Source organism: Pantherophis guttatus, chromosome 2 (assembly GCF_059756535.1).
Source record: "Pantherophis guttatus breed Tessera chromosome 2, ASM5975653v1, whole genome shotgun sequence".
Lineage (NCBI taxonomy): Eukaryota > Metazoa > Chordata > Lepidosauria > Squamata > Colubridae > Pantherophis > Pantherophis guttatus.
The window spans coordinates 268,892,620-268,920,196 of NC_142064.1; the positions used below are offsets into that span (position 1 = coordinate 268,892,620).

The 27,577-nt window shown below is 43.8% G+C and overlaps 2 protein-coding genes and 1 long non-coding RNA gene across 7 annotated transcripts in view; 1 reads left to right on the forward strand and 2 right to left on the reverse strand.

Moving 5' to 3' along the window:
- Positions 1–1,954: 1,954 nt before the first annotated feature.
- Positions 1,955–10,998, reverse strand: LOC117662591 (uncharacterized). Of its 2 annotated transcripts, none has more exons than XM_060691274.2 (3): positions 10,953–10,998; positions 6,619–6,843; positions 1,955–4,396 (listed from the first exon to the last, which is right to left on the reverse strand). In XM_060691274.2, the coding sequence occupies exons 2-3, from the start codon at positions 6,740–6,742 to the stop codon at positions 2,922–2,924; spliced, it is 1,599 nt and encodes a 532-aa protein (XP_060547257.1). In that variant the 5' UTR covers positions 6,743–6,843; positions 10,953–10,998; the 3' UTR covers positions 1,955–2,921. The 2 variants fall into 2 exon arrangements, with proteins under 2 accessions (XP_060547257.1, XP_034267954.1); XM_034412063.3 differs by lacking the exon at positions 10,953–10,998 and adding an exon at positions 9,147–10,628.
- Positions 10,999–16,219: 5,221 nt separating this feature from the next.
- On the reverse strand, positions 16,220–18,633 carry LOC148115853 (uncharacterized). Its single transcript, XR_015731791.1, has 2 exons — positions 18,466–18,633; positions 16,220–16,499 (listed from the first exon to the last, which is right to left on the reverse strand). It is a non-coding gene; the product is annotated as an uncharacterized LOC148115853 (long non-coding RNA).
- Positions 18,609–27,577, forward strand: part of LOC117662641 (uncharacterized) — a 46,461-nt gene continuing 37,492 nt past the window's right edge. For 2 of the 4 annotated variants that reach the window (XM_034412116.3, XM_087884170.1), the window contains exons 1-2: positions 18,609–18,867; positions 26,026–26,854. In XM_034412116.3, the coding sequence (XP_034268007.2) occupies positions 26,165–26,854 (690 nt within the window). In that variant the 5' untranslated portion in view covers positions 18,609–18,867; positions 26,026–26,164. The remainder of the gene's footprint in view (positions 18,868–26,025; positions 26,855–27,577) is intronic. The other 2 variants (XM_087884168.1, XM_087884169.1) reach the window with 2 other exon arrangements.

Genomic DNA, 27,577 nt, shown 5'->3' on the forward strand with positions numbered 1-27,577 from the left:
ATGCACAAAAGATGACCACATAGAAGCACGTAGATATAGAGCAGTGGTGAAATCCAAATTTTTTTTTACTACTGGTTCTGTGGGCGTGGCTTGGTGGGCGTGGTATGGCTTGGTAGACGTGGCTTGGTGGGCGTGGCAGGGGAAGGATACTGCAAAATCCCCATTCCCACCCCACTCTGGGGCCAGCCAGAGGTGATATTTGCCGGTTCTCCGAACTGCTCAAAATTTCCGCTGTCAGTTCGCCAGAATCTGTCAGAACCTGCTGGATTTCACCCCTGATATAGACCTCCAAAAGCTTAGGCATACTACACAAATAGGCAAATTGTGGAAAAACGACACCAAAACAATTAAGACATTATCCAGTCTCCTGAAAAGCTGCCCTATGTCAGAATGCACCACGCTGCAGGTAATCCTCAACTTACAACCATTCGTTTAGTGACCATTAGAAATTACAATGGCACTGAAAAAGTGACTTATGACCATTTTTCACACATATGACCTTTGCAGCATCCCCATAGTCATCAAAATTCAGATGCTTGGCTCCTGATTCATATTTATGACGGTTGCAGTGTCCTGGGGTCACACAATCAACTTTTAACAACCTTGTCACAAGCAAAGTCAACGGGGAAGCCAGATTCACTTAATGACTAACTTAACAACCGCAACAATTCACTCCACAAAAAAGGTCATAAAATGGGGCAAAACTCACTGAACAACTGTCTTGCTTAGCAACCAAAATTTTGGGCTCATTTGTGATCGTAAGTCGAGGACTACCTGTACCCTAGAACACTTCCGTTATTGCAACTTCTTCTCTTTAAAGAGCTGTTTTGTTCCGATCGCTCTACTGGACCTTCTGAATGAACTACAGATCAGCCTTCCTCAATCTTGGCACCTTCTAAAGGTGAGGATTTTCCTGAAAGTCCCTTGGACTGCAAGGCGATCAAACCGGTCAGTCCTAGAGGAGATCAACCCTGACTGCTCTTTAGAAGGCCAGATCCTGAAGATGAAACTCAAATACATTGGCCACCTAATGAGAAGGAAGCAGAGGTGTGTTTCAGCAGGTTCTGACCAGTTCTGGAGAACCGGTAGCGGAAATTTTAAGTAGTTTTGAGAACCGATAAATACCACCTCTGACTGGCCCCGCCCAGGGGTGGGTTCTACTTACCTTTACTACCAGTTCGCAACAGGGCCGCGCGCGCATGTGCAGAAGCATTTTAATGATGTCAGGGTCAGTAGGTGGAGCCTCCCTCCGGTTTTACTACCGGTTCTATAGAACCGGTGCGAACCTGGGGCAACCCACCACTGGCCCCGCCCCCATCTATTCTCTGCCTCCCAAGTCCCAGCTGATCGGGAAGAAATGGGGATTTTGCAGTAACCTTCCCCTGGAGTGGGGAGGGAATGGAGATTTTACAATATCCTTCCCCTGCCACACCCACCAAGCCACACCCATCCACCCATGCCATGCCCACTAAGCCACACCCACAGAACCGGTAGTAAAAAAATTTGAAACCCACCACTGGAAGGGAGGACTCACTGGAGAAGAGCCTAATACTGGGAAAGATTGAGGGCAAAAGAAGAACGGGACGACAGAGAACGAGATGGCTGGATGGAGTCACTGAAGCAGTCAGAGTGAGCTTAAATAGACTCCAGAGGATGGTAGAGGACAGGAAGGTCTGGAGGAACGTTGTCCATGGGGTCGCAATGGGTCGGACTTCGCAACTAACAACAACAAAATAATTCTCGGTCATGGTTGAGCCATCAGAAGGAGCTCCAAGATTGGGGGAAGCCATCATCCACCATCAAGTACAATGTTAGAACAGTGGTTTCGTTTCCTTCACACATTTTCTGAACAGAGCTAAAAAACAGAGAATACATAAGCGTATCGGTGAAAAGAAATTCAAGAAACAAGACTGGAAATAAAAACCAAAACATGAGGGACCTGAAAACAGTTATGCTGATTAGTGATGTCCTTCATTTTATTCTCTCTCTATACTCGGTTTTCTATACCCTCCCACCAGTATCTCCAATAATCACCAAATATGCTTAGTTTTCATTCAGCTATTTTGGGGGTGAGATTTTCCAACCCCTGGATATCTCCCCTCCAAGGAGATTCCTCTACTTCTTCAGTCATCTTCTCCCAAGCTTAGCTTCTTCCTTCTTCCACATGGCTGGTGCTACCTGAATTGCATGTGGAGATACTCTGAGCCTGAATGTCTATGGAGATTCTCAATCATCCAGGTCACAGTTGTCTCAAAGGTGCTAATAATGACCAACCTTCAAAATCCTAGCGACCAGATGACTGCAAAAAATATAAATCCTCCCGTTCTCCACCATTCAGTCAGAACTGAAGAAGCTTCTTGGATGTGAAGCGAAATGTTTTCAAGGGGAAAAAAAAGCAAGAAAGTCCAGTTGCCTTTTGAGAAGCACCTTGGAGAGTCTAAGCATAAATGTTGGACATAGGAGACTTGAGGTGGTTATTTCAAGCTCTCCAAAGACCAATCACTGACCACTGTGATGAAGAACATTATGAAGAGTCCTCCCGGATCTCATAAAACATCTGTCTAGTTCAGTTCTCTGGCCAATGCAGAAAATTTGTCTTTCGCATTCCAAGAGCTGTGGTGGCACAGTGATTAGAATGCAGTACTGCAGGCTACTTCTGCTGACTGCCAGCTGCCAGCAGTTCGATCCTGACCAGCTCAAGGTTGACTCAGCCTTTCATTCTTCCGAGGTGGGTAAAATGAGGACCCAGATTGTTGGGAGCCTTAGGCTGACTCTGTAAACCGCTTAGAGAGGGCTGTAAAACACTGTGAAGGGGTATATAAGTCTAAGTGCTATTGCTATCCTGGATCTCTTTATGGTTGAACTTCTGACTTCTGCATGAGTTTTCACACATGCACCGGAGGCAAAACCCAAAAACGTATCTATTTTTTTCCTTCTTTATGGATTCCCTGATGTCTAATAAGGGTGGATTTGTGGCTAAACCCCTTTCCGCATTGGGAGCATATGTAAGGTTTCTCTTCCGTGTGATTCCTCTGGTGTCTAACAAGGTGATGACTGTAAACAAAACCTTTCCCACATTCTGAGCACTTAAAGGGTTTCTCTCCGGTGTGGATTCTCCCGTGAGTCTTCAGCTGCGACGGCCTGTTGAAGCTTTTCCCACATTCCAAACATTTATAGGGTTCCTCGCCCTTGTGGGTTCGCTCGTGATTATGAAGACTTGACGTCTGGTTGAAGCTCTTGCCACACTCGGAACATTTGTACGGTTTCTCTCCCGTGTGGATTCTCACGTGGACAACCAGGTTCGATTTGAGGCAGAAGCTTTTCCCGCAATCGGAGCATTTAAACGGTTTCTCTCCGGTGTGGATTCTTTCGTGTCTCCCAAGGCTCGCTTTCTCTCCGAAACCTTTCCCGCAGTCTGAGCATTTATAGGGTTTCTCCTCCATTGGCATTTTCCCTTCTGGAAGGTGAGTCTGGTGATGCTTCATAAAATAAGAGATTTGCCGGAAGCTTTTGCCACAGTCTGGACACTTATACGGCTTCTCTCCGGTGTGAGTCCTCTCGTGTTCTTTCAGATTTCCGGCCTGGCTGAACCTTTTTCCACAGTCACAACATTTGTACGGTTTCTCTCCCGTGTGAGTCCTTTGATGGGCAATGAGGTTAGAGCTCGTGCTGAAAGATTTCTCACAGCCTGAACATTTATACGGCTTCTCACCCGTGTGAAAGCGGTAATGCGTGGCCAGCTCAGAATTCTTTCGGAAACTCCTCCCGCAATCCAAGCAAGCATACGGTCTTTCCCCCGTGTGGGTTTTCTCGTGTTCTCTCAGGGACCCAGATCGGCTGAATCTTTTCCCACAGTCCGGGCATTTGTACGGTTTCTCTCCCGTGTGGGTTCTCACGTGCAAAATAAGGCTTCCTTTGTGGCTGAAGTTTTTCCCACAATCGGGGCACACGAACGGTTTTTCCCCGGTGTGGATTCTCGCGTGGGCGATCAGGTTGCCTTTTTGGTCAAAGCTCTTGCCGCAATCCAAACACTTGTACGGTTTCTCCCCGGTGTGGATCCTGTGGTGTCTAATCAATTTAAAGTGAGCGTTGAAGGACTTCTTACAGTACAAGCACTGGTAGACGGCCTGCTCGTCTTGAACTGCGCTGTAGAGTGACCTCTTCTCCTGCTCACGTTCGCGGAGTCCCTCCTGCCCAGGAATTTCATTGCCCCAGGAAGAAATGCAGTTAATATTTCTTTCCAGAGTTTTCTCATGATGCCTCCACAGTTCTTGGGCATCTTTCATAGGTTCTCTGTGCACAACATTGCTGCGCAGATTCTCTTCGGCTGCTCCTTTCTCTTCCTCAGGTTTCCACTGATGGTCCTCATCTTTTACCTCAGACACGTAACTTCTGCCTGAAAGAATAAGCAGAATTTTTTTTAAAAAAAAATACAGGTAGTCCTCAACTTACAACAGCAATTGGGACTGGAATGGCTTATGACCTTTTTTTCACTCTTACGACCACTGCAGCTTCCCCATGGTCACATGATCAAAATTCGAGCCCTTGGCAACTGGCACGTATTTATGATGGTTGCCCTGTCCTGGGGCCATGTGATCGCGGTTTGTAACCTTCCCAGCTGGCCTCCGACAAGCAAAGTCAATGGGGAAGTTGGATTCAGTTAACGACCGTGGGATTCACTTAACAGCTGCAGTGGTTCACTTAACAATTGTGTCAAAAAAGGTCGTAAAACACGGCAAAACTCATAACAATTACCTTGCTTAGCAATTGCGGTCGTAGGTCGAGGACTACCTGTACTCCATATCTATGTTGACATAGATGTCTTAGCATTACGAAGAACCAGATAATGGATGTGGTTGCTCAACCAGCTGCAAATGCCTCTGGCAGTTCGATTCATTATCTCAAACAGTTCCATTTTATCAAGGAAATGGTTACGGCCAACTTCATCAAATACGGTACAGAAATCTAAGTATACCCTATCTGCCATATTTATTCATTCATTCAATCAATCAGTCTCTTAGGAAATGGTTATTGCCTAATTGGTTGGCCAGGAAATATATAAGCCAACATTACATGTTTATCTTATGTGAATGTATTATGTAGCTTTAAGAACTGTGCTGAGTCATTCTGCATCCTGATTGGCTGAGCTCTGTAGCCAATGTATTTAAGGAGAGCTAAATTATGGTTAGTGTGGACACTACACCATTTTACCTGCTGCTATGCTGTAACTCTTTTTGATCTCTCTATGGTCAATTGTTTGATCATGATTATTTATTTACTGCTTTCTGATATTTATTGAACTGTCTTTATATTGTTCTTGATTGTTCTTTGTATTTTTCTACAAACTGGTAAGAAGATTTTATATCCCTGGATTGAGCTTATATTGCACTTTATATGGCTAAGACTTGGATTGTTAAAGGACTATGATTTTGCTTTTCCCTTAAAGTAAAATACAATAAAACCCAGTTTGTCTGTATGTTATTCACAATTACTCTCAAACCGTTTCCGTGCGTAAAACTCTAACGGTACTCTGCTTTATAAGCCACAACTTCGGGTGTAACTCAAAAATATCCTTAACACAGTCAATCAATCAATCCATTAATCAATCAATCAGAATAGAGCTTAAGGGACCTTGGAGGTCTTCTAGTCCAACCCCCTGCTCAAGCAGGATGTCAGCACTTCAAGTTGCATTTACTGTAGTGCTGACATAAGAAGGAGAAGCGGAGGCGTCTGGAAAGGGATGTTTGACTTTTCACCTACTTATTTTCCCTGGAGATAATATCCCCTAGGAGGTGGGATGGGAGGGGGAAAATTCCTTTGAGCTGGAGCAGTAGATTAGGGGTAGAGTGACTTGGAAGATGGCCAATGAGTGCAGAGGAGTGGGGAAAGGAAAGGGAGGGTTTTGGGTCAGGAAGTCAGTGTTGGCTACGATGGAGTCGGAGTTAGAATGTCGTGCTTAATAAATGGGAGTTTTTCATCATAGACTTTGTTTGAAATGCAATTTATTTGAGACAACCTCGAAACCTGACACAGGAGACCCTATACCATTTCAGACAGGTGGCTGTCCAGTCTCTTATTAAAATCCTCCAGTGATGAAGCACCCACAACTTCTGAAGGCAAGCTGTTCCACTGGTTAATTGTCCTCACTGTTAGGAAGTTTTTCCTTAGTTCTAGGTTGCTTCGCTCGATTAGTTTCCATCCATTACTTCTTGCCCTGCCTTCGGGTGCTTTGGAAAATAGGTTGACCCCCTCTTCTTTGTGGCAGCCCCTCAAACACTGGAACACTGCTATCATGTCAACCCTAGTCCTTCTTTTCTCTAGCCTAGCCCTACCCAGTTCCTGCAACTGTTTGCACGCTTTTAGTTTCCAGGCCTTTAATCATCGTAGTTGCTCTTCTCTGCATTCCCTTGGTCTATTCATCTAAACACTTCGTTTCATGATGATGATGTGGTTATTTTTATTACCAGTCAGGGAATCATTTCCAAAAATATAAGGCCACCCAGAGTCATGTATTTGAGATGGATGGCCATATAAATTAAATGAATAAACACAGAGACAGACAATGAGAGAAAATTACTTGCTTGTCTAACTTAAGATCATCTATGGAATTTTTCTCACCTTCACTATCTTTTGCCTGGTCGAAAGGGATGGCTTCCTCTTCCTTTTTAACTCTAACTGGGTCAAAAAGAAGGGCGCTGGCCTGCAACTTCTGCAGATCTTCCTTTTGACTCATCCTGGACATCGGAACATCTTCATGGAAAATTTTTTTGAAAAGGGGTCACCAGTTTTTCATCCAGCCTGTTCTCATCTTCTTTGGGAAGACAGTATTCCACACATGGCTTCCTAATCAACGAGAGGCAACATTTCTAATCAATGTGAGGCAAAATTAGAGAAGCATCGCCCAAAACTTTGCCCCCAACTTTGCCGACAACAATGCCGGTCAACCTCACCAAAAGGCAACATCAGGAATAACGATACTGTTGGAATAATGGGAGTTATAATCCAACAAAATTGCAAGAGGGGCAGTTAGCCGAGACTGATGGAAGCACAACTTTATTTCATCCACCATATTGTCTGGGAATTCTGGAAGTTGGGGTTCCTCAAATATCTGGAGATAGCAGGTTAAGAAAGGCTACATTTCAGCTGAGTTTCATTTTTCTCTCTCTTGGGTTCAGTGTTTCTGAAACAAGCAATCATGGGATAATCAATACCGACATCCTGTATTTTATTTATTTTTCACATTTTTGAATCGCTCATCTCCTTCAAAACTCTTCTCTTCCAGGTTATTGAATTTATGAAGACAAGGCCTAGATTCACAATCTAACCCTCCCAAACTACCACCTCTTACAATACTAGACAACACATTGTCTAGTAGAGACCTTCAAATTTCTAGGTTCTATCATATCTCAAGACCTAAAATGGACACCTAACATCAAAAACATCATCAAAAAAGCTTAACAAAAAATGTTCTTTGTGCGCCAATTCAGGAAACTCAAACTGCCCAAGGAGCTGCTGATACAGTTCTACAGATGAATTACTGAGTCTGTCATCTGCACCTCCATAACTGTCTGGTTTGGTTCGGCAACCCAACAAGACAGACACAAACTTCAGAGGATAATTAGAACTGCAGAAAAAACAATTGCTACCAACCTGCCTTCCACTGAGGACCTGTATACTGCACGAGTCAAAAAGAGGGCTGTGAAAAGATTTACAGACCCCTCACAACCTGGACATAAACTGTTTCAACTCCTACCCTCAAAACGACACTATAGGGCACTGCACACCAGAACAACTAGACACAAGAACAGTTTTTTCCCCGAACGCCATCACTCTGCTAAACAAATAATTCCCTCAATACTGTCAAACTATTCACTGAGGCTGCATTACTATTAGTATTAGTCTTTTCTTAGTTCCCACCACCCATCTCCTCCCACTTATGACTGCATGACTGTAACCTTGTTGCTTGTATCCTTACGATTTATATTGATATTGTTTCTTGATTGCTTATTTGTACCCTATGACTATCATTAAGTGTTGTACCTTATGATCCTTGATGAAGATATCTTGTCTTTTTATGTACACTGAGAACATCTGCACCAAAGACAAATTCCTTGTGTGTCCAATCACACTTGGCCAATAAAGAATTCTATTCTATTCTAAGAGACAGGATAGTTTAATGGAGACATAGAACCAGTTTGGTGCAGTGGTTGAGGCCAGAAGACCAGGAGGCAGTGAATTCTAGGCCCACCTCAAGCATGAAAGCCATTGGGTGACTTTGGGCCAGTCATTCTCTCTCAGCCTAACTCACTTCGCAGGCTGTTGTGTGAAAACAAGGAAGCAGAAGGATTAGATATGTTTCCTACTGAAAACATATACATAAAACAAATATTATAAAAGGGGGAATAAATATAATAGGATGATGGGTGGAATGAATCAGTATTGAGACTGAGTTCACATATGTCAAGTCATGGACTGTAATGATATGTGGGAATGGCCTTGGGAGAACAGGAGAAATACCCACTGCCTGGGCAATGGTCGTATAAGAGGCAGCTCAGGCCACAAATTGGAAGAACACATGGGAAGGATTTCAGTTTTCCAGAGAGGAAAAAATGAGGAGGGGAGAAATACTTATGGTCTTGCAAAGTTACTTCACAAAACAGTTAGTCTTCAACTTACAACCACAACTGAGGCCACCATTTCTAAGTGAGACAGTTGTTAAGTGAGTTTTGTCCCATTTTACGACCTTTCTTGCCACAGTCATTAAGCGAATCATGGCAGTTGTGTGGTTAGTAACACAGTTGTTTAGTGGATCTGGCTTCCCCTTTGAATTTGCTTGTCAGAAGGTCGCAAAAGGGAGTCCCATGACCCCGGGACACTGCAGCCGTCATAAATATGAGTCAGTTGCCAAGCGTCCGAATTTTGATCACGTGACCATAGGGATGCTGCAACAGTCATAATGCGAAAAGCAGTCATCAGTCACTTTTTTTCAGTGCCGTTGTAAATTTGGTCACTAAACGGACTGTTGTAAGTCGAGGACTACCTGTAAAATAGAATTAATTCATCTGGGCGTGCTTCTTATCTGGACTACCTCACAAAGCTGATGTAGACCAAATCACAAACACAGAGTAAATTACAGCAAAACATACCAAGGATATTATGGTGAGGCATGACAAGTTGCCGGAATTGGGTATGTCTTGTTAATGAGAAGAATAATTAGGGATGGCATGATAGCAGCATTCCAATCTCTCAGGGATTGGCACAAAGAAGAGGTAGTCAAGCTATTCTCCAAAGCACCTGAGGGCAGGAGAAGAAGCAACAGATGGAAACGAGTCAAGGAGAGACGCAACCTAGAACCAAGGAGAAATTTCCTGACAGTTAGAACAATTAATCAGTGGAGCGGCTTGCTTCCAGAAGTTGTGGATGCTCCAACACTGGAAGTTTTTAAGATGAGATTGGACAACCATTTGTCTGAAATGGTATAGAGTTTCCTGCCTGAGCAGGGGGTTGGACCAGAGGGCCTCCAAGGCCCCTTCCAACTCAACTCAACTCAACTCAACTCTATTCTATTCTCTATTCTATTCTACTCTACTCTACTCTTACTCTAATTCTACTCCTACTCTAATTCTAATTCTATTCTACTCTACTCTAGTCCTAATCTAATTCTACTCCTACTCTAATTCTACTCTACTCTACTCTACTCTAGTCCGACTCTAATTCTACTCCTACTCTAATTCTAATTCTATTCTACTCTACTCTAGTCCTACTCTAATTCTACTGCTACTTTGGTCCCACTCTAATTCTACTGCTACTCTAATTCTATTCTACTCTACTCTAATTCTACTCCTACTCTAATTCTATTCTACTCTACTCTACTTTACTCTACTCTAGTCCTACTCTAATTCTACTCCTACTCCTACTCTAATTCTAATTCTATTCTATTCTACTCTAGTCTTACTCTAATTCTACTGCTACTGTAATTCTATTCTACTCTACTCTTACTCTAATTCTACTCCTACTCTAATTCTAATTATATTCTACTCTACTCTAGTCCTACTCTAATTCTACTGCTACTCTAATTCTATTCTACTCTACTCTTACTCTAATTCTACTCCTACTCTAATTCTATTCTACTCTACTCTAGTCCTAATCTAATTCTATTCCTACTCTAATTCTATTCTACTCTACTTTACTCTACTCTAACTCTAATTCTACTGCTACTCTAATTCTACTCTACTCTACTCTACTCTAGTCCTACTCTAATTCTACTCCTACTCTAATTCTGCTCTAATCCTATTCTAACCCTATTCTAATTCTACTCTACTCATTCTTATTTTTATTCTATTGTGAACCCAGCCACTCTCAAGTTCCTTACCCTTTTGGGGGGAAAAAAAACCTGTTTTCATAGTTTGGAGGAGGAAGATCGCGGGTTCACATCAACATCTCAAGGATGCTTCTGAACCAGAGGAACCGTCCCCACGATCCTCTTTGCCCGGGTCACCTCCAGCAAAAGGTGTTTTGAGCATCCCTGATTCCGCAGAGCGTCCTGCGCACCTCTGCGCTTCCCAGCTGCAATTCGTCCAGCAAAGTGGCTAAGCCCTAAAACAGTGTTTCTCAACCTTGGTAGCTTGAAGATGGGTGGACTTCAACTCCCAGAATCCCCCAGCCAGCGCTGCTGGCTGGGGGATTCTGGGAGTTGAAGTCCACCCATCTTCAAGCTTCCAAGGTTGAGAAACACTGCCCTAAAAGGATCTGGGAGACTCCAAACCTAGAGGGACTACAACTCCCATCACCCCCATGGCCAAATGCGTCTCGACCTTGGGCTCTCTCTCACTCTCTGTGACCCACGCTTGCTCTTCCCAGCCGCTTCTCCCCTCCATCTTCTCTCTCTCTTTCCCTCCCGCGGGCTCCACCTTTCCCTTTGTTTTGCGCAAAGGCGAAGAAGCTCGGCTCACCTTCCTCTCTGCCAGGCAGCTTGGCCACGCCCCCTTCCCCCCCTCCTCCCTCGGAAAAGCCGCCACCTTCTTTCGATTCCGCCGGTTCCGCTTCAAATGCCGGTGGCTCTCTAGGAATCCACGCTCGGTGAGTTTAACCCTTAAGGGGTTGATGATTATATTATATAACGGGGGTCTCTCCAATCTTGGCCACTTTTAAGACTTGTGGACTTCAACTCCCAGAATTCCTCAGCCAGCTTTTGCAGGCAGAGGAATTCTGGGAGTTGAAGTCCACAAGTCTTAAAGTGGCCAAGGTTCGAAGCAACCTGGTCTAACCCAAATATGGGAAGGAGCATACGGCTTCCTTTTCGCCTTTCAGCCCAATCCAGGAGTTTCAGGCAGTGGCTTTCTGGACAAACTATTTTGTGTTAAATTTATATTTACTGACAAATATCCCAGAGGCTAGCTGATGAGTGTTAAATAGCTTGAAATAAATTTCTTTTTCTTTCTTTCTTTCTTTCTTTCTTTCTTTCTTTCTTTCTTTTCTTTCTTTCTTTCTTTCTTTCTTTCTTTCTTTCTTTCTTTCTTTCTTTCTTTCTTTCTTTCTTTCTCTCTCTCTCTCTCTCTCTCTCTTTCTTTCTTTCTTTCTTTCTTTCTTTCTTTCTTTCTTTCCTTTCAGATTTCTGTACCGCCCTTCTCCTTTCGGACTCAGGGTGGTGAACAGCCAAATATAAAACATTCATACACAAAAGTTAAAATAGATCTATACTAGTCTCCCTTTATTTCTTTGTCAGTAAATATACTGTATAGAGAGAGATATAGAGATAGAGATATATCTCCATATATAGAGATATATATTAGATATAGATATATGTGTAAGAAGAAATATCCTTCTGGGTTCAGCTCCAAGTGGGGAAAAAGACACGGGAAACATGGAGACTGCTTGGAAAGATGGTTTAATGGTGGACAGGATCACATCGTTTGAGTTCCTGAACAGAAAAGTGGGGAGATGCTGCGAGTCCCTGGGTTTTATGCTCTCGCTGGCTTTGAACTTCCTGGGGCCCAGAAAGAGTATCCTGATTGGTTGTCAGACTCCCAGGGGGTGAGGGTCTTAGCTGGCCTTGCTGGCTGACGTAATCTTCCCAGATGCCATGTGGTGAATTTCTGTTGCTAGATGGGTCCCATTGTGTTGCAGATAGATAGATAGATAGATAGATAGATAGATAGATAGATAGATAATTTTATTTTTATACTGCCCCTCTCCCGAAGGACTCGGGGCGGTGCACAGCCAAGTAAAAAACACAATACAATACAAATACACAATACAAATCCCAATTAAATTTAAAAATTATTTAAATTATTACATTTACGGCCAATTTGTTAAAAACCCAAAAATTTAAAACTCCGAATTTAAAACTCCTTTACAAAGATAGCCCTGCCTGTCGGAAGAGCAGGGTCTTGAGGGCACAGAGAAAAAGTCGGAGGTCAGAGATTGTGCGTATTTCCGGGGGCAGTTCGTTCCAAAGGGCAGGAGTTCCCACAGAGAAGGGTCTCCCCCTGGGTGTTGCCAGCCGATATAGTTTGGCCGACGGCACCCTGAGGAGTCCCTCTCTGTGGGAGCGAACTGGTCGGTAGGAGGCTATCGGTGGCAGAAGGCTGATGATGGTCCATTGACAAAGATGGGAGGGAATTGAGTTTCTGCCTCTGGCCCATTGACAAAGGGTTGGCGGGGGTGGGCAAGAAGGTGGGAGCTGCTTCGTCTTTAAAACATGCTTCTCCATTTCTCATACAGGGAAACATAATATTCTGCCTTTTTAATATTTCCTAAAATATTTCATTCTTCTAGGAAAGGGGTGGGTGCTAACCTCCTGCATATGGATACACACACACACATGGATGGAGATAGATAGATAGATAGATAGATAGATAGATAGATAGATAGATAGATAGATAGATAGATAGATAGATAGATAGATAGATAATTTTTTTGAACCCTGCTTGGCCTTATTGCCATGCGCTCAAAAGCCCGATTAGGTTTATTATCAGGGGATGTCTTATTTTGGGGAAAACAGGGTAGATTAAATAGATAAAATTTGTAAGGAACTTTTTCCCCCAGAGCTCCATCCATCCGTCTATCGTATGCCTCCCATCTCCTGGTTAAAGCGACTCTGGTGGCAGAGTGTGTATGTGTGTGTGTGTTTGCTTTAGTGGGGAAATGGGAGGCCTTCGATGGATGGATGGTGGATAGAGCGATGAAGCTCCGGAGAAAAAAGTCCCCCACTCCACATGGAAGGTTATGACTTCTACAAACAAACTAAAATCAGAGAGAAACCAGGAGGAAAGGAATTTGTAATTGCAGCATCTTTAAGTTGTGTGGACTTCAACTCCCAGAACTCCCCACCAAGACATGTGACATAAGGAATTCCATGAGGCTGGGATAACCCAAGGAACAATGTTCCTTGATCAGGAGATAGACAGATGATGGACAGCTCTTAGGTGTAACCTTGTTCTGACAGCCCCCCCCCCCAAAAAAACAACCTTTTATTCTGGAAGATTCTGGGAGCAATCAATCAATCAATCAATCAATCAGAATAAGAATAGAGCTGGAAAGGACTTTGGAGGTCTTCTAGTCCAGCAGGGGACTCTATACAATTTGAGACAAGTGGCTGTCCAGTCTCTTCTTAAAAGCCTCAGGAGATGGAGCACCTACCACTTCTGGTGGCAAGCTGTTCCCCTGGTTAATTGCTCTCACTGTTAGGAAGTTTCTCCACAATTCCAGGTTGCTTCTCTCCTTCACTAGTTTCCATCTATTTCTTTTTGTCTTGCCTTTTGGTGCTTTGGAAAATAAGTTGGACAACACCCCACCACCCTTCTTCTTCAACCAAAATGGTCTTTTCCAGGTTGTTGAGAGAGAGAGAGAGATTAAAAAAGGGGATTTTAAAGGAGAGGAAAACAGAGGTTTGTGCTTGCTGTAATCCAATCCCCTTTGCTAGATAAAACAGGCAGAGGGAGTTCCCTAATCTATGCCAAGGGAGGGGCGGGCAGCCTGCAAGCCCTTTCAGGGGATTCCCTTCTTCTCTGCCCAACCCACCTCTTCCCCTTTTGCAAAATTCAAAACACCCAAGTGTATACAAACACACCCACGCACATGGAGGTGGGAGGGGACCGCCTTGGCTCGCCTTATCAGTACACCTCTTTCTAATAATCCTCATCTTATTGCCAGGTGATAAAAGAAACCCTTTCCTTTGATCTGTGGACTTTGATCTTTTGTTGCCAGATTACAGTTTACAACCAGGTGTTTAAATGGAGCCTCTAGCTGCTGCATCATCATCGTCATCAAGACTGAGGGCAGGAAATAGGGCTTCTGGAAGTCATCTTGAGCCTAGAAGTAACTCAGCCCCACAAGAAGGACCCTTTCATTTCATTTCATTTCATTTCATTTCATTTCATTTCATTTCATTTCATTTGTATACCGCCCTACTCCCGAAGGACTCAGGGCGGTGAACAGGCACAGAATAAAACACGTAAAATACAAAAATTAAGAGCAGAAATAAAATCGAATTAAATCAATTTAGCCCAAGACAAATTTAAAACCCCAGGTTAAGAACAAATTAAAATTTACAATAAAATTTACATTAAAAAAGAATGGGAAAGGTTAGCCTGGTGAAATAAAAAGGTCTTAAGAGCGTGGCGGAAGGTGCGTAGATCCGGGATCCTCCGTATCTCTGGGGGGAGCTTGTTCCAGATAGTAGGTGCCCCCACAGAGAAGGCTCTCCCCCTGGGGGCCGCCAGCCGACATTGTTTGGCCGAAGGCACCCGGAGGAGTCCCTCTCTGTGAGAGCGAACCGGCCGGTGGGAGGCCGTTTGCGGCAGCAAGCGGTCCCGTAAATAACCAGGCTGGATTACCCAGTGGCAGGTCTTGCTAAAGGAGATAAGACTCCATTTTCTCAGGTGGAAAGGAGCCAACCCAAACAGAGCTCAGGGAGAACCCCAAGGCCTTCCTGGCCTCCTTCGAGCAAGTTGCCAAAGCCTTCCAGTGACCTAAGGGAGAGTGGGCAGCTCAGCTCCTGCCAGTTCTTTGTGGAGAAGCCCAGATTATTCTGTCTGGCCTGGAAGCTGGAAACCTAGAGGATTATGGAAGGATCAAGGCTGCCATCCTACAAGGAGAAGCTCAGCGAGTAGAAGCTCAGCCCCTGCAGTTCCATCATTTTCACTACCAGGGGATTGAAGACCATCAGAGGGTTTATAAACGTCTCTGGGAGCTTTGCTATCAGTGGCTGAAGCCAGAGAGACACACCAAGGAGGAGATCCTGGAGTTGTTGGTCCTGGAGCAGTTCCTGGCCATCTTTCCAGCAGAAGTCAAAACCTGGGTGTCGGCGAGGGACCTCCAGCAGGGCATTCAAACGATGGCCTTGACGGAGGAGTTCCTGAGAAGCTACCAAGAGGCTACAGCAGGGGATCAGATGAATTTCAACCTTAGTGGGATGTCTACTTTTGGAGAGTTGGGGTGGGTTGGGGGGTGGGGAGAAAGAGACCAGCTGATCAGTAGGGATAATTTTTCTAAGTTAGAATCCCAGATTTAGAAAGGAGCATCATGGTAGCCACTAAGATCAGTTCAGGAATCGAGATTTAAGCATTCTTGACAGGCAGCTGCCTAACCTCGATTCAAAGCCAACGGGAGGCCACTATTGACCTCTTTGGATACCAGCCAGTCTGTGAGAACTGCCAGCAACATCCATATTGCTTGGCAGGCAGATAGGTGTTCTGCCTCAGCTACGGACCCCAAAGAACGCAGCACACACAAACTCTACACAAAGCTTATTTTACTCAAATAACTCAGTCTTTATCAACCAAAGGCTGTTAATAAACTGTCTTAACAGCCTACAAGAATTCTGAGATAAGGTAATCAGTCTTACTAGAGTTGACAGAAAGCTCAGAAGCAATTTTGCAGAGAATCCAGACGCGAAGGAGAGTGAACTAAAGTTGTTCCCTACAATTTGCTGCAATCGGCGTTCCTCCATAAATAGGCTAAGGGAGTGGCCAATTAGCCCCAAGGCTTACTCTCGAGGAGGTGGTATTTGCCGGTTCTCCAAAACCTGAAATTCAAAATTCCCTACTCAAAATTTCCGTTACCGGTTCTCCAGAACCTGGCAGAACCTGCTGGATTTCACCCCTGATTTAGAGTGATCATCATAGATTGGATTGAGTTGTTCCCTATCCAAGGTTGAATTAAATTAACATTGCCATCACTTGCATAAAGGAAAGGAAGAAATCATCGGGGGCAATAATTTAAAAAAAACAACAAAATCTTATTTATTTATTACATTTATATGCTGCCCATCTCACTATCCAAATTGACTCTTAGTCGCTCTGAGAAATCATAGTCCCGTTAAAAGGGAAAGAGGGAAAGAATTCAGGAAGAGCAATAAATTCCTCAAGGAGAACAAAAAACATAATCTTTTTTTCTGTTCTTTTCCTACGTTTCCAAAATGGGCTTGTCCTTCCTGAACAAGGCATCACCTCCACTCAGGAGCCACAGCAAGAAGAGGCAACCCAGTTCGTCGAGAGCTGTAAGGTCAAAGAAACAATTCCAGGTTAGAGATCCGAAATTCTCTGTACCAGGGGTACTATTCAGCAGGTTCTGACAGGTTCTGTAGAACCGGCAGCGGAAATTTTGAGTATTTCGGAGAACCGGCAAATACCACCTCTGGCTGGCCCTAGAGTGGGGTGGGAATGGGGATTTTGCAATATCCTTCCCCCAGGAGTGGGGAGGGAATGAGGATTTTGCAGTATCCTTACCCTGCCACGCCCACCAAGCCATGCCCACAGAACTGGTAGTGCAAAAAAAATTGAATTCCACCACTGCTCTGTACCCTTCCCTGGTCCCTTCCCATTGACAAAGTCTCCTGTTCAGGTGCTGAATGCCTGAATTTTTTGGAAGGAGCAAATGTACCTTCCAGTCAGAGGTGGGTTTCAGCAGGTTCTGACCAGTTCTGGAGAAACTGATAGTGGAAATTTTGAGTAGTTTGGAGAACCGGTAAAAACCGGTAAAGAGCCTTGGTAGTACAAGGGTTTAAGGCACCCTGTTATTAACCAGCTTAAGACCAGCTGCCTGCAATTACTGCAGGGTTCGAATCTCGCCAAGGCTCAAGGTTGACTCAGCCTTCCATCCTTTCTAAGGTAGGTGAAATGAGGACCCAGTTTGTGGGGGCAATAAGCTGACTTTGTATAAATATACAAAAGGATGAAGGCTATTGCTGAGCACATTATAAGCCGCCCTGAGTCTTCGGAGAAGGGCGGCATATAAATCAAAATTTAAAAAAAAAAAAAAAAAACCACCTCTGACTGGTCCTGCCCCCATCTATTCTCTGCCTCCTGAGTCCCAGCTGATCGGGAGGAAATGGGGATTGGGGAGGGAATGGAAATTTTACAGTATCCTTCCCCTGCCACGCCCACCAAGCCATGCCCACCAAGCCACACCCACAGAACTGGTAGTAAAAAATTTTGAAACCCACCACTGCTTCCAGCTGCAATAATTTAATCCCAAATTTAAAATCAATCCAGTTCACTGTAGTCATTATCTTTTGCATCTGGTTGTGCTTTTTCAAAAAGAGCCTTTGTGGCGCAGCAGACTAAAGTGCTGTTAAATAGCACCAGCTGCCTGCAATTACTGCAAGTTCGAATCTCACCAGGCTCAAGGTTGACTCAGCCTTCCATCCTTCTGAGGTAGGTAAAATGAGGACCCGGATTGTGGGGGCAATAAGCTGACTTTGTATAAAAAAGAACACCGCTTGGGGGGCCCCGAAAGCCCTACTAAGCAGGTATATACAAAAATATGAAGGCTATTGCTTAAAAGCATTGTAAACCGCCCTGAGTCTCTGGAGAAGGGCGGCATATAAATCGAACCAAAAAATAAAATAAAATAAAATAAAATAAAATAAAATAAAATAAAATAAAATAAAATAAAATAAAATAAAATAATAAAATAAAATAAAATAAAATAAAATAAAATAATAAAATAAAATAAAATAAAATAAAATAAAATAAAATAAAATAAAATAAAATAAAATAAAATAAAATAATAAAATAAAATAATAAAATAAAATAAAATAAAATAAAATAAAATAAAATAAAATAAAATAAAATAAAATAAAATAAAATAATAAAATAAAATAATAAAATAATAAAATAATAAAATAAAATAATAAAATAATAAAATAAAATAAAATAAATAAATAAAATAAAATAAAATAATAAAATAATAATAAATAAATAAATAAATAAAATGGGGGGGGCAGTGGGAGAAAACGAGGACAGAAATGTAAAATGAATTGCAGCATTTAAAAAGATGACGTAAAGGATTTTCCTTTTTCTTTTTAACAAAAGTCGTCAAAATAAGAGTTATTTACTTATTTATCTATACGGGTAGTCCTCAATTTATGACCACAATTGAGCCCAAAATGTATGTTGCTAAGGGAGACATAGAAGGGTCCTCTCACTCACACACATACAGGGACACACACATTTCCCTCACTTTTCTGGGCTTTAAAGTTAATGTATGCCGATTATAGTGTAACCTGCAAAGCGACAATAAAGTCCATAAATCCCTATTATGACCGGTGTCATTTCAGCGGTCCCACGTCGAATTTTGCAGTAGCCGCTTTTCCTCTTTTTTTTTGTCCCTTCCGCCTTTCCGTAGCCGAGTCCTGACGAAACTACAGTTCCCGGCATGCTCGGGGCGAAAGGAAGTGACGCGTCACAGAGCGAGAGGAGAGAGAAAGGCCGGTGCGCGCCCTATGGACGTCGCCTGCTGAATTGGATGTGCCCACTGCAAGAAGAGAGGCGACTGGGTTCCGAGGCTCCGTGGGGCGACCAGCCCGGGGAGCGCTTTCCTCTTTGCCGCCGCCGTCGGGTGCAACCTTGAAGGAAAACTAAGGTGAGAACGGGCTTTTAACCACCGCCCCGGTCCTTGCGGGGGCGGCGAGGCCGGGAAGGTATCCATCTTCCTCCTCCTCCCCCCCCCCGCCCCACCCGGCGGGGTCTTTCCCGCCCTTGGAAGAGTCGCGCCTGTGCTTTTTTTTTTTAATAGTAAGCATTATTGTTTTGGTTTTCGCCGCCGCCGCCGCCGTTTTCCCCCCCAAGGCCTGGACATCCTTCCCCTCGGCCGGGAAAAAGGCGTCTTTCCAGCCATTTTGAAGGGGGGCGCCAAAACGTGCTTTTTTTTTTTTCTTTCTTTTTCTTTAGGCCGCCTCGTTTCCTTAGAGGGAGGCTGAGCTTCCATCTTTCCCTTCGGAAGGGGATTCATTTCTTCCCACCCGCCCGGCTTGGTTTTCTTGCTGGTTTGTACCTTGGGCCAGATGATTTAAACATGGATTAGAGGCGGCTTTGGGTGGCAGAAGGTGCCCTATACGCGGCTTTGTATTTCTCCACAGCAGGGCGAGTCCTCGACTTACGACCAACGTCCATTTCCTTCCCCCCCCCCCCCCCCAACGGTTCCCTGGCTTAAGCGAGACGTTGGTTGAGGGAAATTTTGCCCCCGTTGGACCGCTTTTCTCGCCGCGGTTGTTCAGCGAATCACCGCGGTGGTTAAATTGGCAACCCGGTGGTTAAATGAATCGGGTTTCACACCCCCATCCCCAACCCGGACTTTCGCTTCGCGGAAGGTCGGCGAAGGGGACCACGTGACCCTGCAAAACGGTCGTAAATCGGAGTCGGTGCTCAAGCATCCGAATGGAAAACGCGGAAATACTGTCGAAAGGGTCGTTAGAGTGTGAAAAACGGGCATAACTCGCTTTTTTTTTTTTTCAGGGCCGTTGTGACTTGGAACGGTCACTAAGCGAAGTGTTTTGTAAGTTGAGGACCGCCTGTAGAAAATGGGGGATTTATGTCCTGTGTATAGGTAGTCCTCGATTTAGTACAAGTAATCCTGTACTCAATTCATTTAGTGACGATCCAAGTCACAACGGCACTGAAAAAAAGGCACAAGCGGTTTTCACACTTAACGACCGTTACGGCATTCCCACGGTCATGTGATCCAAATTCAAATCCTTGCCAACTGATTCACATTTACGACGGTGGCGGTATTCCTGGGGTCGCGTGATCCCCTTTCGCCACCTCCTGACAAGCAAAAGCCAATGGGGAAGCCAGGTTCATTTAACAAGCGGGCTACTTGATTTAACGACTGCAGTGATTCACTTAACAACGGTGGCAAAAAAGCAGTCATAAAGCAAAACTCACTTTAACAAATGGGTCCATTAGTAACAAATTTTGGGCTCAATTGTGGTCATAAGTCAAGGACTAGCTGTATTTCTCAAAGCGTGCACTTAAGATTCCTGGAAGTCCTCAAGACCCTCTCTGGGTCCCATAAAATCGGTTTATGTTGAAAAATATTACAGTATTAAAATCCTATCTGACAAGTGTAGTGACGGTTGAATGCATCAGTTTTAATTTTTTAATATGGTAAATATCGGACAAGGTAACCCATACAAACCAAAGGCGTTTTGGGGGTGGGGGTCCTTGATAGTTTTTAAAAGCAGGAAAGAGCAAAAAGTTTAAAAGTGAATTCTTAAAAATATTTATAAACTCCCATTGAGGAATCGGTTGGACCAGCCAATTGGTCAAGGCTGACTGCATTGTTGATTTATTGATTGATTGATTGATTTATTGATTGATTGAATTTCTATACCGCCCTTCTCCTGAAGGACTCAGGGCGGTGAACAGATTAAGCTTTCATTCATATATATATATATATATATATATATATATATATATATATATATATATATATATATATATATATATATATATATATATATTTATTTATTTATTTATTTATTTATTTATTTATTTATTTATTTATAAACAGTAAATAATAAATTGAGTCAACTTGGTGTTTAATAATGTAATAAGAACGTGAAAGATAGTTGTATTTTATTTATCCAATTTATCCCAAAGGCGCTTCTTTCAAAAGGCAACTGGACTTTTGTTTTTTCCTTGAGGATGTTTTAAGGCTGAGTTCTGACTTATATTTTATATAGGGAGAGAATTTCAAACTTTTGAACAAATGTCTTAACTGAACTGTAAAGCCGGGGTCAGAGTTTTCACCCTCTGTCGAACTGCTTGTGAATGAAATAGGCGTGGATTTAGACAAAGCAGCATATTGTTCATTGCCCAGTCAGCCAGATGTTTAGTCTGGTGTTGCCATTTTTACCCAGCTATTGAGTCCTTCCCAAGGTCTTGAGATAAATTGATGCTGATGTTTGATGGTGTTAAAAGTACCTCCATAAGAGTGTGTAGAGATTTCTCAGTCATCCAGGTCATGGTTGTCCCAAAGGTGTTTTTTCAAGAGGCAACTGGATTTTTTTTCTTTAAAGATGTTTCACTTCTCATCCAAGAAGCTTTTTCAGCTCTGACTGGCTGGTGGGGGAATGGAAGTTTTTATACTCCTTGCAGACAGCTGGTGATTTGCATCCTTTTAGAAGGTCCTTGAGTTGTGGGTACTTGGAGCTTTATCTGTGTTCTCAGCAGGGTGGATTTGATTTAAATCGAGTTGATTTAAATCACAGTTTAAATCATGATTTAAATCACTAGTAAAAAGGCTTGATTTAAATCAACTCGATTTAAATCATAATTTTTAAAGAGCAACTGTCATCTCTGCTCCTCCTTTGACCCACTGTTGACTCACCGATAGTCCCAGTGTTGCTGAATATACAGCCTCATGCTACATAACTAAGCTCCATTTCATGCTGAATAAACTAAATGATTTATGTATCTTAAATAGAAAACTATCTTACGATAGATTTTTACCTCAAAAGTTTTTTATTAAAATAAATTTGATAAAAATCAAAAAAATCCGATTTAAATCAAAAAAATCTGATTTTTTTTTATTTTTTTAAAAAAAATCATTGATTTTTATCCACCCTGGTTCTCAGGGTCACCTGAGTAGTGCAAATGGTTCCTTTATTCTGCATTTTTTTTTTCTGGAAATCTGTTCATACTCCCACACCATTCGAAGGGTGCTCATCCCAAAGTGTATGGCTAAAAGTCTATGAAGATTCTCAGTCATCTAGGTCATGTTTGTCCCAAATGTGCTTTTTCATAAGGTAAATGTGCTTTTACCTTAAGATTCTTGATGAGCGTATCTTTTCTTTTATGTACACTGAGAGAGTATGCACCAAGACAAATTCCTTGTGTGTCCAATCACACTTGGCCAATAACCTATTCTATTTCATTCCATTCCATGTGCTTTTTCAAGAGGCAACTGGGCTTTCTTGTTTTTCTTTGAAGATGTTTCGCTTCTCATCCAAGAAACTTCTTCCACTCTGACTTGATGGTGAGGAATGGAAGTTTTTATGCTCCTTGCAGACAGCTGGTCATTTGCCGCCTTTTAGAGGGTCCTTGAAGCCACTTGGAGGTTGGTTTGTGTCCTCAGGGTCATCCGAGTAGTGCAAATGTGGGTGTGGAGCCTTTTTTGGAACTGCTGAAAGGGTTCTGCAGTCTACAACTTTTCTGGAAACCCATTCATACTCCCTCACCATTTGAGGGTGTTCATCCCCACCATTCAGTCAGAGCCGAAGAAGCTTCTTGGGTGAGAAGCAAAACGTCTTCAAAGAAAAAAACCAGAAAGTCCAGTTGCCCCTTGAAACGGCACCTTTGGGTGCTTACATCTTCACAAGATGTAAACTATCCCAAATCAAGCTGCCTTTTGCAATTGACTGGTCTGGATTTTGTCAATGTTTATGACGGTGAAGTTGTTCAACTTCACATCAAGGTCAATCCCAGGTGTTTTGGGATTGCACCCAAGGTGTTTGCCTACTACTACTGGTACTATTTTTGCCTTCTTTTGTCACAATGGTTCTTCTACGGGTAGTCCTCGACTTAAAACAACTCATTTGGTGACTGTTCAAAGTTACGGCACTGAAAAGAGTGACATATGACCGTTTTTCCACAGTTACAATCTTTGCAGCATCCCCATGGTCATGTGATCAAAATTCAGATGCTTGGAAGGGACCTTTAGCACCCCGCAGGCTAGATCTGGCCTGCGGGCCTTGAGTTTGGCACACTTGACCTACAAGGTCCCTTTCAACTCTGTTAATCTGTTACAAACTGTTACAATTCTGGTCATAAGTGAGGACTACTCGTTTTTCAGGGGTCTAATTAGTATTAATTCTGAAAGATCTCCTGTATGGAGAATTAGTGCAGGGAAAGTGCCTCAGCGGGAGACCACAGCTGCGATATAAGGATATCTGCAAGAGGGACCTAAAGGCCCTGGGAATGGACATTAACAACTGGGAAACCTTGACCTCTGATCGTTCAGCTTGGAGGCTAAAGACGCAGCATGGCCTTCTCCAATTCGAAGAGACACTTATTCGGCAGGCTGAGGCAAAGAGGCAGTCCTGGAACCAGCAAAATCTGGGGGCTGGGCAGGGGACGGAATGTATTTGCCCTCAGTGTGGAAGGGATTGCCACTCTCGAATTGGCCTTTTTAGTCACACCAGATGCTGTTTTAGGACCTCTTCCCAGAGCACGATACCATAGTCTCTTGAGACTGAAGGATGCCAATGCCAATGAATTAGCATTAAATTATAAATGCCGCTATATAAGAGGTGTTTCTTTTACACTCCAGAATCACACCACTAGCGTTGTTTGCCGTAACAAAACTCGGTATCTGCCATGGGTGATAGGCGTAAACCTTGCATCTGCAAATATTCAGTGCCTGGGTATTTTTAGGGATTAGTCAAATTCTTCCCTTAAGCATATTTTTTAAAAAAATAACTTGATGATATCATTCGTAATGTCTAAGAGAAGCCCTATTGAGTCAGTATTTATTTCTAATACATCTCTTACGAGGGTTGAAAGTTTTTTTTTTTTTTTTTTTTGGCCTGTTGGCTATTAGTGTCTGCAGAGCCCGTTGTAAGCACTCAAAAAATGGCCGTTGGATATGGATGGTTGCCTCTTCATACAATGGTTGTCATTGCAAATCTGCTTGTTTGCACAACATAGTGGTTGCTCATCATTTTGACAGGCCCCAGGGATGTCCTGTATTAAAATATTCATGTATGAAACGATAGGCCTGTGTTTAACAAATCTCACTGCCGAAAAACTGAAAATACAGTAGTCCTCGGCTTACGACCACAATTAACCCCAACATTTCTGTTGCTAAGTGAGATGTTTGTAAAGCGGGTTTTGCTCCATTCTAAGATCTTTCTTGCCACGGTTGTTAAGTGAGTCGCTGCAGTTGCTTAAGTCAGTAACCTGGTCGTTAAGTGAATCTGGCTTCCCCGTTGATTTCGCTTGTCGGAAGGGTTGCAAAAGGGGATCGCATGACCTTGGGAACTGCCACCGTCAGACGCACCTAAGGTTTAGAGGAGGAAAATAAGAAAAAAAAATATCTGCCTCTGCCTCCCAGCGTCCATCTGGTATTCATCTGGGTAGCATCCTTGCAGCAAACAGTCTGCCTCTTCCGTGTCTGCTGCCTCTGTTTGCAGGGATCGCTGCCTCTGTTTGCTGCCGTTCACCCATATCCACTCCATAAGACGCACAGACATTTCCACCCACTTTTGGGAGGGAAAAAAAAGTGCGTCTTACGGAGCGAAAAATACGATAAATCACATGGCCATGGGAATGCTGTCACGGTCGTAAGTGCGAAAAAAGGTCCTAAATTGTAGGTTTGAACGATCACTAAACAAACTGTTGTAAGTTGAGGGCTACTTCTACTTGCGGTCTGGCAAAAGGAGAAAAGAAAGGGAGAAATTTTGTAGCTTAGAAATTTTGCCTTCCATTCTTAAAAATAGGAAATCTTCTTACAAGCTGTTGTGCACATTTTACAGTGTTATTGAATGCCAGACATCCTACAGGTAAAATCTTAAAACTCCAGCAAAAAGAATCCCCTTCAGATGAATGGGTTCGCTTAACAACTGTCACCTTGGTTTAATGACCGTTGCAATCCCTTTGCCATTACTAGGAAAAGAAGCTGGAAATTTACAGGTGTTTCTGGCACTGAGATTGTTGGGAGGAAGCATCAGAGCAGGGAAGCTACCGGTTCTGAGCTGCAGAAATTCAAATTTTTGCAGACCTGGTGAAACAAATGCAAATCAAACAAACATTCTCAATCAGGCGCTAGAGAAAGGCACACAACACAGTGTAAAGCCAATGTTAGTGAGGGAAGGTTGCTGGGGGTAATTGGGAGCATCCAGCCCTGTGGTTAGATCCAGCCCTTTAATTCATTTTATTTGTCGCTTCTTTCAAAAAAAAAAAAGAACTTGTTGGAAAAGGTGGCAGACAGCAGACCCAGTTTCAAAGATGTATCTGCTGGGAAACATCCAAAGGTGCTTTTTTTCAAGAGGCAATTGGACTTCCTTGTTTTTTTTTCTTCGAAGACTCGTCCAAGAAGCTTCTCATCCAAGAAGTTTCTTCAACTCTTGACTGGATGGTACGGAATGGAAGTTTTCAGTTGCCTCTTGAAAAAAAGCATCTTTGGGACCACTGTGACCGGGATGACTGAGGATCTCCATAGAATATCCCCCCCCCACCCTCAAAGGAGAGTTGTAAAAGTCTTCTGAATTTTAGGCACCCCTATCATTTTTCCCCTGTGGTTATCCCGATTCCCACACAACCCAAATATTAAAATTGTTATGCGTCAACTGATTTGAGAAAACATGAGTCAAGTTATACAGGCATGATAGAAAAGTTTCTTGCTTTTCTCAAGCTTTTAAAAAATTCTTTTTAGAAATCTTTTGTATCTCTCTCCCTCGGTCTTCCTTTCTCTCCCTCTCTCTTTCTCTCCTTACCCCCTCTTTCCCTCCCCTCCCTCTCTCCTTCTTTCTTCTGTCCTCCCCCTCTCTCCCCTCCCTCTCTGTCCTCCCTCCCCCTCTCTTGCTCTCTTTCCCTTCCATTCTCTCCTTCTTCCCTCTCTTTCCCCCTTTCCCTCCTCTCTCTCTCCTTCCCTCCCTCCCTCTTTCTTTCTCTCCCATTCTCTCCCTCCCTCTCTCTTGCTCTCTTTCCCTCCCTCCTTCTCTTTCCCTCCCCTCCTTCCCTCCCTCTCTCACTCTTGCTCTCTCATCCTGACATGCTGTCTTTCTTATTTGTCTTCCAGAAAGTCCTCCACACTTCCTTTCCCCTTTATGGGGTTCCTTGGAAGAAAGAACCAAAAACCCTGAAAACTTCAAAAGACGCCAAAACCGCCACAGGAGCTGCAAGGCCTGCCTCTCCATTTCAGGGCAAGGCACAAAACCATGGAAAAGGGTTTGGAAGGCCCAGGAAAAGTCCCGCGCATTGTCCAGGTGATGTATTTTAAAGGGGGGCCAAGGCAGCCAAACCAACAGCCAGAACCGGCTTTACCCCAGCAGTGGGAAGCCCAGTGGCAGGAATTTCTGAACACGCTGCAACCCGCCAACACGGGGTGGGGAAACCTCCAGTTAACCGATATGGCTCCCTGGGATGACACTCGGGCGTTTCTGATGGCCTTCGAACAAGTGGCCGAAGCTTGCCAGTGGCCCCGAGAAGAATGGGTGCGCCAGTTGCTGCCAGCCTTGCGGGTAGGAATGGAGCAATCCTTCTTGAGACTGGATGCCCGGGATAGGAGCGACTACGCAAAGGTGAAGGCCGCCATCCTGCGAGCGGATGCTTTCCGTATGGAAATGAAACGCCAGCATTTCCGGCAGTGCTGCTACCAGGAGCTGGAAGGACCCCGCAGGGTGTATAGCCAACTCCAGGATCTTTGCCGCCAGTGGTTGAAACCTGAGAGTCACACCAAGGAGCAGATCCTAGAGATGATCATCCAAGAACAGCTTCTGGGAATGCTGCCCGCCGAAGCCCAGAACTGGGTGCGGGAATGCGGGCCGAAGGACTGCGTCGAGATGGTAGCGTTGGCAGAAGAATTCCTGATGGGTCATCGTCACGCACCCAGGACCTCTGATTGGCAGGTAAGGAATGGACATTTGGGACCTGAGTGCTCTTTGCAGGGAGAAGGAAGAGTCCCTGTAGATCAGGGGTCTCCAGCCATGGCAACGTTACAACTGGTGGACTTCAACTCCCAGAATTCCTCAGCCAGTCGTGCTGGCTGAGGAATTCTGGGAGTTTGAGGTCCACCAGTCATAAAGTTGCCACGGTTGGAGATCCCTGCTTGTAGATGCTTCTGTTTCCCATCCAGCCTGTACAGAAGGTAGGAGGAGGAAGAGGACACATCTGGAGGGCTCTCCAAGTTGGAGAAGGCTCTTTTGCTGATTAAATCCTAGATAACTAAATTTATGAGGTAGCCAGTCCTCAGGATATCCTGGAACCAGAATAATTATGCTATACTGGTGATTATCTGTAGCTCAGGTGTAGGATGAGGGTAGAGATTCATTCTCCAAGATTGTCAGTGTTGGTGTTCTTCTGCTTATAAAAGGCTTCCTCACAAGACGCTCACCTGACCCCTCACAAGACTCTTCACAAGACCCTCACCTAACGTGACCCTCACAAGACCCTTCACATCACTAGACCCACAACTGTCCCCTCACGACTCACACCTGACCCCTCACATCACTAAACCCATACCTGACATGACCGTCCCATCACAAGACCTGCTGACCCCATGAAGCCCTTATAAACAGAAGACAGACCTGATATCCCCTAAACTCAGGGGTGAAATGCTCCTGGTTCGGACC